The sequence below is a fragment of the Pistacia vera genome, unplaced genomic scaffold (genome assembly GCF_008641045.1).
Source record: "Pistacia vera cultivar Batoury unplaced genomic scaffold, PisVer_v2 Contig757, whole genome shotgun sequence".
NCBI lineage: Eukaryota > Viridiplantae > Streptophyta > Magnoliopsida > Sapindales > Anacardiaceae > Pistacia > Pistacia vera.
In genome coordinates this window covers 230,585-246,928 of record NW_022196620.1, presented here as the reverse complement: position 1 = coordinate 246,928, position 16,344 = coordinate 230,585, and the positions used below count along the sequence as shown (strand labels likewise).

Genomic DNA, 16,344 nt, shown 5'->3' with positions numbered 1-16,344 from the left:
ATTAGATAGTAAATTCAATATACAATGCTGTCTCAAAAGAATGAAACAAGTAAAAGAAATCTTGGCAGAGAAGAGAAATAAAATTGGATAACCGATGATCAGTATTGTATTTAGTATCTTGAAAGTACATATTTCAAGTCTTTATTTTCCCACTATAAGTAACCTGTTATCTATTTTTTCTATTCTGTTTCTGTTATTTCACCAATTTCAGGAACTTCATCTTCCATGATCATCTTACTCAGTGATTTGTACACTTGAAGCATTGTTGGCCTTTCATGAGGAAAGGGGTGAACACACTGAGATGCAACTTCAAGTAACTGAAGGATTTCGTCATCAAATCTTTGACCAATTAGAGACTTATCAATGGCATAATCCGGAAACTTAGAAGAGCTCTCTGAAAGATGAGTAATCCGCTCAAAACTGTACGAGGACTTGTCAATTTCACTAGGCTCCTTTCCGGTGATCAGCTCAAGTACCACTAGTCCAAAACTGTGGACATCCTCCTTAATAAAATCCAAGTGCCAAAACTCTCTATTACCGCAGAATTCTTTAGTCGAATCACATTCACCATTCGGGTTCAAGTGCATCGACTGTTTAAAATTCGACAGCTTGGACTCGAAATTGTGATCAAGTAAGATGCACTTGGAACTAATGTCAAGGTGGACTATTTCGAATTTGTGGTGGAGCCAAGCCAATCCTCTTGCAACTCCAGTTGCAATTTTAACCCTCAAAGGCCACTCCATGTTACGTCTTGGCTCACCTTCAGCTGGATGAAGCCAATCATAAAGGTTGCCATTTGACATGTATTCGTATGCAAGAAGCCTCTCGTTCGACTCCAGGCAAAAGCCTAAGAGTTGAACTAAGTTATGAGATTGTCTCAATCGCACCAGAGTCTTTAGCTCAAACATAAATTGCTCTTCTAAGTACGGACAGTCATGTAGCTTCTTCACTGCAAGGGGCTGGCCATTAGAGAGAGTTGACTTGTACATTGTACCCATTTGTCCCATCCCAATTACATTATCTTCACTAAAATTGTTTGTTGCGTTGCTGATAAATGCTAAGTTCATTCTTGCAATCAGATTTTCCAACTTAGCAATCTGTGTATAAAACATTTTTTCATTAGCACTGAAGCGCATACTACCATTTTAAGCTTAATTCTAGCTTCATAAAGACATGGATGTATACGCCTTGTTTGTGCGAAATAGAGAGTACAGTAAACAAACAAACACAAACAATCAAGAGAGAAAGTAATCGGCACAATTTATCCTAGTTCACCCAATGTAGGCTACGTCCAGCAGAGTCAATATTATTTCAATATTGTCTCACATCTTTCATTTTATAACGAAGTTTGTTATTACTCATTACAAGAGAAAAGTGTGTTTAAATACTAGGTTTAAGAGATTAAACCTAGTTTTACAAGAATTCATATTTTTAAGCCCAAACCCAATAAAGAATTAATAACTTGAAAGAAATCATTTAACGGTTATACATGGAAAAAAGCCCAAAACTGCTTATGGACTTTGGGGTGCTGCCCCGACGACCCTCACCCGCTCACCGGGGAGTGGGACTCCTGCCCATTGACCGGTCAGCGGGAACCCCGAATGCGGTTGCATAACCCATCAATGTTAAAGTGGTCGGCAACTTCAACAGCTTGCACACACACATATATATGAAAGTGATTGAATGTTTGTCATTTAATGTTTATAATACCATCTAAAGAATTCACATTTTACAGAAAATATGAAATATCTATAATAGAAATCACGGTACTATATATATATGAATAAAGAGAGTACCTCTTTTCCAACTTGATCCGCTTCAGCTATCTTCAACTGCCTGCAAAGAGGTGGCGACTGATTCAGTTGATCGGCTTCATATTTCTTGTTCATTCTCTTAATCATCAAAAGCACCATTGCTGCTATAGTAATCTTCTTCTTCCCCTTCACAGCTACCCAAGGAAAGCAGTATGATATGAAAACCGTCACAGCTACAACTGTAGAAATCACATAACCAACCAGGAACCCACTTTTGAATGAGTAGTCAAATTTCCACCGATGATATTTGCAGGGTTCCAACGGACCCCCGCAAAGTCCACTGTTGTTGGCGTAGCTCTCTTCCGAGACATTAAGATTGACAAAGTTTGGCACCGGTCCTGACAACATATTATTAGAAACACTAAACTCCTTGATCCATCGAAGGTAAACAATTTCCTTAGGAATTTGACCGGTTAGAAGATTGTTGTCAAGCATTAGGATGTTCAGATAAGTTACGTTAGATATACTTGATGGGATTTCACCGGAAAATCTATTGTTGGAGAGGTCCAATCTTACACAGAACCGTAGTAAATAGGCAATATCTTCTGGGATTGGTCCAAAAAGGTTGTTACCTGAAAGGTCTAAGTGTGTTAAGTATGAGCAATTCCTAATTCCGCGAGGAAACAGTCCCTTGAGTCCCATGTCCACCAAGGAAAGTCTGTTTAGCCTGATATCATTATCATTATCATTCCAGCATTCAACGCCATTAAGTTTACACAATGAAGCTGCCGTGAGGTTGTCAAAGCTCCATGTTAAGCGATTCAATGGGTCTTCAAAGGAATGTTTAAGAGCTCTTAGGCAGGCAATGTCTTCCTCAGAGCATAAGCTAAAAGTTACACAACCAAGATGCCAGACTAACGTGTAGATAAAAATAACATAAAAAACTCTTGAATTAAAAGCCATTTGCGTGCATGCAATATAGCTAATAAAGATATATAACACACAAAGAGTGAGCAAAGATTATATATAAACAAACTTTTGATTCTAGAGAGCCATGTTTCTACAAATTACTAAGAAAAAGAGCAGATGAGACTGCAAATTAAATGAAGTAGACAGATCAACGACTTTCCAAGTCAAGCTCCCAATTACACTGCAACAAGTAGAGTAGTATTCCAAAGTAAGAGAAAAGAAAAGAAAAAAGTCTACAATAATATTAATTTATAGGGACCCCTGAAATTAACAGTACAAGAGAAATTTTTTTTTCCTTACGGAGACACCACATGATTCAATTTAATTTAATTTCAAAAGTCCAGCCCCGTAACAGCGGTTTACACGTAATTGACTATACAAGTTAATAGTATCTCCCAAGAGATATTGCAACGCAAAAGTCCATCCCCTCATAATTGTCTATGTATCGATCAGATCTAGTATGAAATTCTGTTGACTGATTTTAAATTGGGTATCCGTTTCACACCGTTCCAGGATCTGAAATTCTGTACTCTTAAGACATTTTCTTCGAATGCGCATTGACATACCAGGGATTATCCTGAATGAGAACGGAGACAAATTAACAGGACATGTTAACCTTGACATAACTCCTCTTGTAACAACAACAAACATTCTGGAAAAGGTTGGAAGCCAGTGAACAATCAACAATTTTCAGTACAGCTCTCTGCTGTCTCATCAGTACTGGTAAATGATTGACAGTCTCAGATTCAAGTGTGGTTATCTTCTTTACATGATTTGCAGCTTAATATGATAAAGTTTAGATCACTTAATAGAGAACAGATAAATTTGCAGATCGACAACTAAAGAAAAAATCATAGCATTCTTCTAAAGTTCAACATAAAAATTTTAAAACTTTTGACAGGCAAATAAAACAAATTGACAGTGGACGAAAATTAATCCTGTAGTTTGACAGGTATAAACCTTGTTTGCATATATATCTTAAAGTTCGATTGAAAATGCCCCTGCTACTCTTATAGGTCTACTCAGTGGACGCAATGGTGGAAAACAAGTCCTTGCAGTTGCTTCTTGTTGCCACTCCTGTACTGAATCTTGTTTCTGATAATAATAATAATCTGTCAAGAGGTCTTTAACGTTTCTTATCAGCCATTTTTTAGATTGATGGTTACTGATTTTCTCCAAGTTCTATAGTGCTCTTGCTAAAGTACAAGACCCGCCTCGATCCCCTGCTCGGGGATTCAGGATGACCCTGTGGAATGCTGGTTTTTTCTCTGAATGTTGATTAAAATGCTTTAAAGAAAGTATAATCTAGGAAAAGTCTAAGAAAAATGCAGCCAGTATAAAACGTGTAAACTCCTTTACTGGGGATTGACTAAGAAATTTATTGGAAGTCATAGTACAATTCTAAAGAGGACAATCTTCACAAATTTTCCTCTGTATTGTCCATCATACAGGGCCCATAAATTCATGCTTAGAAAGTTAGATTCATGCATCTGTCTGTTAAACATTTCTTAGAAGACCCTCTCAATCGCTTAACCTGGACTGTAGCAACATTACAGCAGCTTCAGTCTGTCATATTTTCTCATGTACTATGTTAATTTTATAGGGTCAAATATATAATTAAACATTATTATGGCCTTTTCTTTTTTTCTTCTCTTGCTTTGGAATACTACTTGACCTGTTTTGGAGGCTTAATTGACTTAGAAAGTCGTCTATCTCTCTACTTCATTTAATTTGAAATTTCGTCTACACCAACAACAATGGACTTTGCGGGGGGCCATTGGAACCCTGCAAAGATAGACCGAAATTTTGTTTGACTCATTCAAAATTGGGTTTGTGGTTAGTTATGAGATTTTTCTGGAGTTTCAGTTGTGACGGTTTTCGTGTTCTACTGCTTGCCTTGGATACAAGAGAAGAAGCGGAAGAAGAAGATAACTCTAGCAGCAATGGCCATTTTGATGTTAAAGAGAATGAAGAGAAGTGGAGCGGATCAACTGAGTAAATTGCCACATCTGTGCAGGCAGGTGAAGATAGAAGAAGGGAATCAAGAACGAAAAGAGGTATTCTTTTGTCTCCATATACAGTTAGTCTCTGTTACGGATATTCACATTTCTCTCATAAAATGTCAATAATTACTCATTTAAACTTACTAAATAAACATATTTTTCTTTTATTACGAGTGTGATAGCAGTCATAGGATAATTCATTTATTGTAAATGAGAGAAGTGAAAAAATATTGCAATAATATTATCTCAGTTGGACGAAGCTTATACTGGATAAAGCAGGGTAAATTATGTGTATTATTTTCTCTCTTTATCGTCTATGATTTGTCTGTCTGTTATATTGCTTTCGTATTTATCTCTATTTTATTCAAGTTTTAGCTCGATTTTGATGGTTGTCTACACTTCAGAACTTAAAAAAAAGTTGTTTTATACACAGATAGCTACATTTGAGAGACTGATTCCAAGACTGAGGTTGGAGTATATTAGTAGGGCAACAAACAATTTTGGCAAAGATACTGTCGTTGGGGTGGGACAAATTGGGATAGTGTACAAAGCAAATATCTCAATTGGTCTGTCCGTTGCAGTAAAGAAGTTTCATGACTCTCGGTACTTAGAAGAGCAATTGATGTTGGAATTAAAAACTCTGGTGAGATTGAGACGATCTGATAAAATAGTTCAAGTGCTTGGCTTCTGCGTGGAATCGAACGAAAGGCTTCTAGCATATGAGTACATGTCAAATGGCAACCTTTATGACTGGCTTCATCCAGCAGAAGGTGAGCCAGTTCATAACATGGAGTGGCCTTTGAGGGTTAAAATTGCAACTGGAGTTGCAAAAGGCTTGTCTTGGCTCCACCACAAGTTTGGAATTGTCCATCTTGACATGAGCTCCAAGTCCATCTTACTTGATCAGAATTTCGAACCCAAGTTGTCGAATTTCACTCAGTCGATGCACTTGAACCCAAATGATTTCGGTGATTCAACAAAGAGATTTTGTGCCAATAGAGAGTTTTGGCAATTTGTTTTCTTTCAGGAGGATGTCCACAACTTTGGACTCGTGCTTCTTGAGCTTGTCACCGGAAAGAAGCCTAGTGAAATTGATCAAATGACTCATCTTTCAGAGGGCTCTTCTATCTTTCCTGGTTATGACTTTGATAAGTCTCTAATAGGTCAAGGATTCGACGGTGAAATCCTTCAATTCCTTAAACTCGCATGTCAGTGTGTTCAGCCCTTCCCTGATCAAAGGCCGAGAATGCTTGAAGTTTACAAAACACTGCGTGCTATGGTCATGGAAGATGAAGTTGTTGAAGTTGATCATGAAATAACAGAACCAGGATAAAGAAAATAAAGACCTGAAATATGTACTTTCAATGTAAGTCACATTAATGCAGTGACAAATATGGACTGAAGTGTATCAAATAAAACTTATTTGTCCAATTTGATTTCTCATTTCTGATAAGATTTCCTTTAATTGTTTCGTACTTCTGATAAATCAATTAATTGTATACTAAATCATTTCCTTAAAATGGATTGCCCAGTAGTTGAGAATTCTGCAGCTTGTATATTATATGTTGGAGTAATGATTACAAAAGAATATAAGTTAAATAGGTACAAAAGGCTAACCTGATAAGCGTCAGCCTGTACACAAAGCTAATCACCAAAAGGATAAGTGTCAGCTTAGACACAAAGCTAATCACCAAAATACACAAAGCTAATCATTAAGAAAAAGTACAAAAATACCTTACATATAATATTATCTAATACTCCTCCACAATTGAAGTGGGAGATCATGAAGCTGCAATAAGAAACAAAGCGATTGAAAAGGCTCATGAGAAAGGCCCTTAGTGAAAAGATCAGCAAGTTGAGAGGTCGTGGGAACATGCCGAAGACGAAGAGCAGCTCGTGCAACAAGCTCACGAATAAAGTGGAGGTCAATGTCAATATGTCGAGTACGAGCATGAAAGACAAAATTTATGGCCATGCGACGAGCGGACTGATTGTCACAAAGCAATAACAGAGAAGAAGTCAAAGGTAGGCCAAGCTTTTGGAGAAGAAAACAAAACCACCGCACATCAACGGTAACATGAGCAAGAGCACGATACTAAGATTTGGCACTAGAGTGAGAAATAGTAGCTTGCTTCTTGGTAGTCCAAGAGACGAGATTCCAACCAAGGAACACACAACCACCACTAACAGAGCGTCGACTAGACACGTTAGTGGCACAGTCAAAATTAGAATATGCCAAGAGATGAAAGCCAGAGGCATGATAAAAAGTGAGAACACAAGTGAGAGTACCTTTGATGTACTTGAAAATCTGTTTAAGGGCACGCAGATCACGGTGAGTGGGAGCAGACAACCACTGAGCAACCTAATTTACAGCAAAAGCAATATCAAGCCAAGCCAAGTGAGAGTAAGGTACTGTAGACCCCTAACCTTACTTCTATACAAAGTAATGTCAGAGAGGAGCTCCTCATTAGTAGGAAGCACTGATTTGGATGGACTAATAGGTGTAGCACATGGGGCACAAGACTCAAGCTGAAAACGGCGAAGGAGATCCACCATATACTGGCATTGTGAGAGATACAGCATGTGTAGTTCTCGAGTAACCTCTAGACCCAAAAAGAAACCAAGAGAACCCAAGTCATGGCAGGCAAAGGTGGAACATAATTCAATGACAAAATCAGCAAGATCCAAGGACGACAACTCGGTGAGAACCAAATCATCCACATAAACCAACAAAATAACCACTCTGATACCAGGAGAATTCTGTAGCTTGTATATTATATGTTCGAGTAATGATTACAAAAGAATACAAGTCAAATAGGTACAAGAGGCTAACATGAGTAATACTACATTTACAAAGTCTCCATACAAAGATATATGTATAAAATAATGTGTCATACCATGATTAGACAATGAATTTAACTTTAGTTAAAAAGTTGACTTTATAAATTCACTTTCTTAATCATAATATGACACATCATTTTGTACACACATCTTTGTATGAGGACTTTGTAAGTGTTTATTATTATTCAACATGATAAGCGTGAGCCTACACACAAAGCTAATCACCAAAGTACACAAAACTAATCAGTAATCACTAAGGAAAAGTACAAAAATACCCTAAATATTATATTATCTAGTGGTAGTCTGACAAATCTAGCGTATTAAGCTCTATCCGTCATCTATCTTTCTAACCCACATCAGTCCTCTGTTTTTCAATGTGAAGTCTCCTGAACTATTGGAGATTAAAAGCCACAGAAATTATAAATCCCTTCAACCTAAACTATCCTTCTGTCAGCACATTGGTTTGGAAATGCAGAAAATGGCTCTCACTTTATGCTTGTTTTCCAAATTAATTTCGGTATGTTCTTTGCAGGTTACGAATAAGCATCATTAGTCAGTTCAGTCAATTTCTGTATATTCTTTGTAAACATAAGCAAATGGCATTTAGTGAAACAGTTTTTTGTTCTTGTTCTCTACTCTGTCTGCTATCTTGCTAGTACTTCCAGCTTTAGCAATGGCCTAACCCTCGATTTGTACTGCCTTCGTTCTATAAAGATTCTTTAGAAGATACTTTCAATGGCTTATCTTCATGGACCTTTCGCGACATTACACCAGGTTCCTTCTGTCAATATGAGCGGGTGGCTTGTTGGGGCGAAGATGATGTCAGGTTATTCAGACTCAGTATTAACCTCACAGATATGGGGCTCAAGAGAGAGTTCCCACGAGGAATTCAGAATTGCATGACCTTGGTACGTTTAGACCTTTCAGGGGGCCAACTTTTTGGCTTAGTCCCAGTTCAAATCTGGGGAAGTTTAACATTTCTCTCAGCACTTGACCGCTCCAACAACAGATTTTCGGGTAAAATCCCATAAAAAATATTTCTCTGCACTAATCTGAAAGAGCTTGCACTCAACAACAACCGTTTTACAGGTCGAATTCCAGGGAAACTTGGCCAGCTTCGACACATCAGCAAGTTCACTGTTTCTCTTAATCACTTATCTGGACCAGTGCCTCACTTTGTCCATGTCAATTTAACAGAAGATGGCTATGCCTTTAACAAGGGACTTTCTGGAGGGGCTCTAATCTAATATCCTGCAAAGAACTTGACGATCTATGGAAAGTCATGGATTCATTCAAAAGGGGTATCACAATTCGTTTTGCTTTTTCTGCAGTTTCTGTTATAACTATTTTCATATCGTACCGTGTGCCTCAGATACACTTGAAAAAGGGGAAGAAGATAACAATGGGAGCAATGATCCTGATGTTGATTATGAGAAAGAAAAATACCAGAAATGAACTTAATTAGATTAGACTTAGCGCCATCGGCATCCCTTTTCGTACAAGGCTCATGTCTGTCAATAATAATAAATGTTGTTCCAATTTAATTTGAATTTGAATTTGATTGTGTTTTAGAACTAATTTGTTTTGATATAAATAGATTACGATTTTTATTTATTAGAAGAGTGACAACAACATATACAAGACAAGGCTTCAATTACTCCCTAGCAACTAAAACTACTTGTTTCCCAATATTGCGTCCACTGAATAGACCAACAAGAGCAGCAGGAGCATTCTCAAGGCCTTCAGTAATGTCTTCAAGATAAACAATCTTTCCTTCTCGGATCAAAGGCAAAACAACTTCCAGGAACTTTGAGTATTGAGGAAAGTAATCGAAGACTACGAATCCTTCCATGCGAATCCGCTTTATAAGAGTGTTCATCAAATTGTGCACACCTTCATGCTGGCTAAGATTGTACTGTGAGATCATTCCACACACCGCAATTCGACCCTTGAGTCTCATGTTTAGAAGCACTGCATCCAGCATTTTTCCTCCTACGTTGTCAAAGTAAATGTCAATGCCCTCAGGAAAGCACCTGCAAAAAATAAAAAAAAATAAAAAAAATGGAAATGTCCAATGAGTTTCCATTCTAAGAATTTTTTCAGTTTGAGGGGGGAATGGCCCCTGCTTCCACTCTTCTTTTCCTGAAACTTCACCTTTTCAAAGCTGCATCCAAGTCATTCTCCTCCTTGTAGTTGAAAGCATCATCAAACCCCAACTTGTTCTTCAAAATTTCAACCTAAAATATTTGTACGAGAAAAGATTAATTATAACCACAAATTGGATAACATGGACTTTACACGTACCTACTTAGGCAAGCGGACTGAAGCATTAAAAACTGAATCTCAGAATTATTTACTGCTGATGTGAGATGCGATAATGAGGTATTCCAAGAGGAATTTGCTCACCTTTTCTTTACTTCCAGCACTACCAACAACGTAGCAGCCCATTAATTTTGCAAATTGCCCAACAAGCTGACCAACTGCACCTGCTGCCGCTGAAACAAAGACATATTCTCCTTTCTTAGGAGCAGCCACTTCATAGAAACCAGCCCAAGCAGTGATACCAGGCATACCTATAAACAAAACAAAACACAAACAAGTGATCTTATCAATTCATATTGCTTCAAACTAGAATTAATACTATCCTCAAGAGTTTATCAACAAATTAATATTCTGAAAGGAGTGTGAACCTGGGAAAATCCATCTAAACAGAACAGAAAATACTATAGTAATTGCATGCAAATATTCAGAAAGACCTTGAGATCAACAAGAGAGGAAACAGAACTCACCAAGAATTCCAGTATAGTAGGACAAGGGAACATCAATATGATGGATTTTGAAGAGTTTTTCAGGATTCTCAATCACACTGTACTATTCCCATCCAACAGTCCCCCAAACCAAATCCCCCTTCTTAAAAACCGGATGCCCTGAATCCACAACTTTAGCCACTCCAAACCCTTCCAATGGCTGCATATATTTTCCACCATCAACTTAAATGCATCAGAAAGCTTGCATAAGAAACAAAACAAAACAAAATAAAAACATTTTTCCTAACAGCTTCGACTTTTCGGATTCTGTAATTACTTAATATAATATTTGAGTCAAATATATTTAAACAATGCTTACAGAGCCGGGTTTGAAAGAACTGAAATCAGGATGTTCGAACTTCTTCATGCGGCTCCCTATGTAAGGATCACAAGACAAGTAAAGATTCTTCACAACAACAGCATTTGAACCTGGCTCTACTTTCAAAGATATTGAACTCGTCTTCACCACCATGTCAGATTCTTTTGCAGCTCCATCAATAAAGTGCTTCAATATGACTTGCTTGTTCTTCATCACTTCACCACCACTAGCCATTACTTTTTCTTGGTTCTGCAGCATGAAAATTATGGATTGTATTTATAGTTGCATGATTGATGTATATCTCGTTTAAATTCAAGTGATTTGAGTCAGCAATGACGATTATATTGTGCAACAGCGGAAGACACTTCTAGGTTCTTGTTTACGTTTGCTTGTGTGATTGATGACGATTATCCTCGCTTGTGGACTAGACTTTTCTTCAATATTCATCGCTGGATTGATTCTAAGACTTGCTACAATCTCAAAGCACAATGTAATAGTAATAGAAATTCTCCAAGAATGGTTTTGGACTTTTCTACAAAGCTCATTTCAAAGCCCAGTTAAAGGCCCGATGAAAGGGCAACACTACCGGGCCAGCCCATTTTAACTATACTTAATGCAAGAATGATAGCATACGGTCATTTTTTATATATTTGAATTATACTATGTTTTGTCTTAGAGGTGCGAAAGGCCCGGGCTAGTCGGTCCTGGGCTCGGTCCCAAATAATCAGAGACTAGTCTGAGTCCATGAAATTTCAATTTTTTTTTTTTTAAACTTTATTTTAACCCTTATATTTATTGTCAATTTTATATTAAAAATGAAAGTTTTGAATATTTTACAAGGGTTAAAAGGAAATTGAGGAAGGGAGTGGAGGAGGGATCAGCCCTGGGCTCGGGCCCTTCTCTCTTGGGCTTGGTCCGGTCCTAGTAACGGTCCTTACAAGACTGATTTTTTGGGCTGGGCTTTTTGGGTCCAAGCCTAATTCCCACCTCTATTTTGTCTTATCTATATTATGAAAAGTTTATTGTGTCTTATATGTGAGAATGTTCTAAAAATTATGTTTATAAGCTTATATTTTGATCGAACTAAAATTACTAAGCCTTGCTTTCAAAAAACAAAACATGAAGATATAATAACCACATAGTATAAGCAAAAGCATTTTTTAGATGTATAAAAGTTAGGACGAAATGCAAAAGTCGTTCAAATAAGTAAAATAGATTAAATACTATGCAAGCATTAACTAACAATATATAAGAATGAATTTATAATAATCTAAACCCAACCGAATAGATGTTGTCATATCATACATCACCCTGAAATTGGCTATAAGATGTGGTGTTCATAAATAAACATATTCTCAGTAAATGACACTTTTATAAAGCTTAAAAAAAATTCATAAAAGTTAGGACTAAAGTGAACAATATTTATTCAATTAAGTCCAAGCGATATTCTAATTGTTTAACACTAAAATATATTTAAAAATAAATGTCTGCTATCTTGCTTGTACTTCCAGCTTAAGCAATGGCCTAACCCCGATTGTACTGCCTTCGTTCTATAAAGATTCTTTAGAAGATACTTTCAATGGCTTATCTTCATGGACCTTTCGCGACATTCACCAGGTTCCTTCTGTCAATATGAGCGGGTGGCTTGTTGGGCGAAGATGAGTAGGTTATTCAGATCAGTATTAACCTCAAGTATGGGGCTCAAGAGAGAGTTCCCCCGAGGAATTCAGAATTGCATACCTTGGTAGTTTAGACCTTTCAGGGGACACTTTTTGGCTTAGCCCAGTTCAAATCTGGGGAAGTTTAACATTTCTCCAGCACTTGACCCTCCAACAAGATTTTCGGGTAAAATCCCAAAAATATTTCTCTGCACTAATCTGAAAGAGCTTGCACCAACAACAACCGTTTTACAGGTCGAATTCCAGGGAAACTTGGCCAGCTGACACATCAGCAAGTTCACTGTTTCTCTTATCACTTACTGGACAGTGCCTCACTTTGTCCATTCATTTAACAGGAGATGGCTAGCCTTTAACAAGGAATTTCTGGAGGGGCTCTAATCTAATATCCTGCAAGAACTTGACGACTATGGAAATTCTGGATTCATTCAAAGGGGTATCACAATTCGTTTGCTTTTTCTGCAGTTTTGTTATAACTATTTTCATATCGTACCGTGGTGCCTCAGATACACTTGAAAAAGGGGAAGAAGATAACAATGGAGCAATGATCCTGATGTTGATTATGAGAAAGAAAATACCAGAAATGAAATTAATTAGTTAGACTTAGCGCCACGGCATCCCTTTCGTACAGGTCAGTCTGTCTATAATAATAAATGTTGTTCCAATTCAATTTGAATTTGAATTTGATTGTGGTTTTAGAACTAATTGTTTTGATATAAAATGATTACGATTTTTATTATTAGAAGAGTGGCAACAACAATACAAGACAAAGCTTCAATTACTCCCTAGCAACTAAAACTACGTTCCCAATATTCGTCCACGTATAGACCAACAAGAGCAGCAGGGCATTTTCAAGGCCAGTAATGTCTTCAAGATAAACAATTTTTCCTCGGACAAAAGGCAAAACAACTTCCAGGAACTTTGAATATTGAGGAAAGTAATCGAAGACTAAGAATCCTTCCATGCGAATCGCTTTATAAGAGGTTTCATCAAATTGTGCACACCTTCATGCTGGCTAAGATTGTACTGTGAGATCATTCCACACACCGCAATTCGACCTTGATGAGTATGTTAGAAGCACTGCATCCAGCATTTTTCTCACGTTGTCAAAGTAAATGTCAATGCCCTCAGGAAAGCACCTGCAAAAAATAAAAAAAAATAAAAAAAAAGGAAATGTCCAATGAGTTTCCATTCTAAGAATTTTTTCAGTTTGAGGGGGGGAATTTCACTCAGTCGATGCACTTGAACCCAAATGATTTCGGTGATTCAACAAAGAGATTTTGTGCCAATAGAGAGTTTTGGCAATTTGTTTTCTTTCAGGAGGATGTCCACAACTTTGGACTCGTGCTTCTTGAGCTTGTCACCGGAAAGGAGCCTAGTGAAATTGATCAAATGACTCATCTTTCAGAGGGCTCTTCTATCTTTCCTGGTTATGACTTTGATAAGTCTCTAATAGGTCAAGGATTCGACGGTGAAATCCTTCAATTCCTTAAACTCGCATGTCAGTGTGTTCAGCCCTTCCCTGATCAAAGGCCGAGAATGCTTGAAGTTTACAAAACACTGCGTGCTATGGTCATGGAAGATGAAGTTGTTGAAGTTGATCATGAAATAACAGAACCAGGATAAAGAAAATAAAGACCTGAAATATGTACTTTCAATGTAAGTCACATTAATGCAGTGACAAATATGGACTGAAGTGTATCAAATAAAACTTATTTGTCCAATTTGATTTCTCATTTCTGATAAGATTTCCTTTAATTGTTTCGTACTTCTGATAAATCAATTAATTGTATACTAAATCATTTCCTTAAAATGGATTGCCCAGTAGTTGAGAATTCTGCAGCTTGTATATTATATGTTCAAGTAATGATTTCAAAAGAATATAAGTTAAATAGGTACAAAAGTGTCACGCACTTAACTTCTTTGCTAAGTTCGTGCGGCCTTAACCCTTCGGAAATAAGTTAAGCAGCCTAACGCTCACACAACTAACAAGCTCGCCACTAAGCAACGTGCAGCCCACTTGAGTCACCAAGCAAGTGGGTCGTGACAAAAGGCTAACATGATAAGCGTCAGCCTGTACACAAAGCTAATCACCAACAGGATAAGTGACAGCCTATACACAAAGCTAATCACCAAGTAAAAGTACAAAAATACCCTATATATATAATATTATCTAATACTCCCCCACAATTAAAGTGGGAGATCACGAAGCCGCAATAAGAAACAAAGCTATTGAAAAGGCTCATGAGAAAGGCCCTTAGCGAAAAGATTAGCAAGTTGAGAGGCTGCGGGAACATGCCGAAGATAAAGAGCACCTCGTGCAACAAGCTCACGAATAAAGTGAAGGTCAATGTTAATATGTCGAGTACGAGTATGAAAGAAAAAATTTGTGCCCATGTGGAGAGCGGATTGATTGTCACAAAGCAATAATGGAGAAGAAGTCAAAGGTAGGCCAAGCTTCTGGAAAAGAAAACAAAACCATCGCAGATCAACGGTAACGTGAGCAAGAGCACGATACTCAAATTCGGCACTAGAGTGAGAAATAGTAGCTTGCTTTTTGGTAGTCCAAGAGATGAGATTCCGACCAAGGAACACACAGCCACCACTAACAGAGTGTCAAGTAGACACGTCAGTGGCATAATCAGAATTAGAATATGCCAAGAGATGAAAGCTAGAGGCATGATGAAAAGTGAGACCACAAGTGAGAGTATCTCTGATGTACCTGGAAATCTGTTAAAGGGCACACAGATCATGGTGAGTGGGAGCAGACAACCATTGAGCAGCCTAATTTATAGCAAAAGCAATATCAAGCCAAGCTAAGTAAGAGTAAGGTACTGTAGACCCCCAACCTTACTTCTATACAAAGTAGTGTCAAAGAGGAGGTCCTCATCAGTAGGAAGCACTAGTTTATATGGACTAATAGGTGTAGCACATGGGGCACAAGACTCAAGCTGAAAACGGCGAAGTAGATCCACCATATACCGGCGTTGCGAGAGATACAACATGTGCAGTTCTTAAGTAACCTCTAGACCCAAAAAGAAACCAAGAGAACCCAAGTCATGGCGGGCAAAGATGGAACATAAGCCAATGACAAAATCAGCAAGATCCAAGGATGACGACTCCATGAGAACCAAATCATCCACATAAACCAGCAACATAACCGCTTTGATGCCAGGGGAATTCTGCAGCTGGTATATTATATGTTCGAGTAATGATTACAGAAGAATACAAGTTAAATAGGTACAAGAGGCTAACATGATAAGCGTCAGCGTCTACACATAGCTAATCACCAAAATACACAAAGCTAATCAGTAATCAGTAAGGAAAAGTACAAAAATACCCTAAATATAATATTATCTAATAGTGGTCTGACAAATCTAACGTATTAAGCTCTCTCCGTCATCTTTCTTTCTAGCCCACATCAGTCCTCTGTTTTTCAATGTGAAGTCTCCTGAACTATTGGATATTAAAAGCCACAGAAATTGTAAATCCCTTCAACCCAAACTATCCTTATGTCAGCACATTGGTTTGGAAATGCAGAAAATGGCTCTCGCTTTATGCTTGTTTTCCAAATTAATTTCGGTATGTTCTTTGCAGGTTAGGAATAAGCATCATTTGTCAATTCAGTCAATTTCTGTATATTCTTTGTAAACATAAGCAAATGGCATTTAGTGAAACAGTTTTTTGTTCTTGTTCTCTACTCTGTCTGCTATCTTGCTAGTACTTCCAGCTTTAGCAATGGCCTAACCCTCGATTTGTACTGCCTTCGTTCTATAAAGATTCTTTAGAAGATACTTTCAATGGCTTATCTTCATGGACCTTTCGCGACATTACACCAGGTTCCTTCTGTCAATATGAGCGGGTGGCTTGTTGGGCGAAGATGACGTCAGGTTATTCAGACTCAGTATTAACCTCACAGATATGGGGCTCAAGAGAGAGTTCCCTCGAGGAATTCAGAATTGCATAACCTTGGTA

At 37.7% G+C, this 16,344-nt stretch overlaps 3 protein-coding genes and 1 pseudogene across 3 annotated transcripts; 1 reads left to right on the top strand and 3 right to left on the bottom strand.

Moving 5' to 3' along the window:
• Positions 1-5: 5 nt before the first annotated feature.
• On the bottom strand, positions 6-2,717 carry LOC116115950 (probably inactive leucine-rich repeat receptor-like protein kinase At5g48380). The gene is made up of 2 exons (XM_031402079.1): positions 1,797-2,717; positions 6-1,097 (listed from the first exon to the last, which is right to left on the bottom strand). Exons 1-2 carry the CDS (start codon positions 2,715-2,717, stop codon positions 180-182), a joined length of 1,839 nt encoding a protein of 612 aa, XP_031257939.1. The 3' UTR covers positions 6-179.
• Positions 2,718-4,485: 1,768 nt separating this feature from the next.
• Positions 4,486-6,118, top strand: LOC116115929 (probably inactive leucine-rich repeat receptor-like protein kinase At5g48380). The gene is made up of 2 exons (XM_031402065.1): positions 4,486-4,780; positions 5,160-6,118. The coding sequence occupies exons 1-2, from the start codon at positions 4,667-4,669 to the stop codon at positions 6,057-6,059; spliced, it is 1,014 nt and encodes a 337-aa protein (XP_031257925.1). The 5' UTR covers positions 4,486-4,666; the 3' UTR covers positions 6,060-6,118.
• A 703-nt stretch (positions 6,119-6,821) lies between these two features.
• Positions 6,822-8,333, bottom strand: LOC116115949 (uncharacterized mitochondrial protein AtMg00810-like). Its single transcript, XM_031402078.1, has 3 exons — positions 8,298-8,333; positions 7,154-7,492; positions 6,822-7,088 (listed from the first exon to the last, which is right to left on the bottom strand). Exons 1-3 carry the CDS (start codon positions 8,331-8,333, stop codon positions 6,822-6,824), a joined length of 642 nt encoding a protein of 213 aa, XP_031257938.1.
• An 803-nt stretch (positions 8,334-9,136) lies between these two features.
• LOC116115928 lies at positions 9,137-11,124 on the bottom strand (annotated as a pseudogene).
• Positions 11,125-16,344: the final 5,220 nt, after the last annotated feature.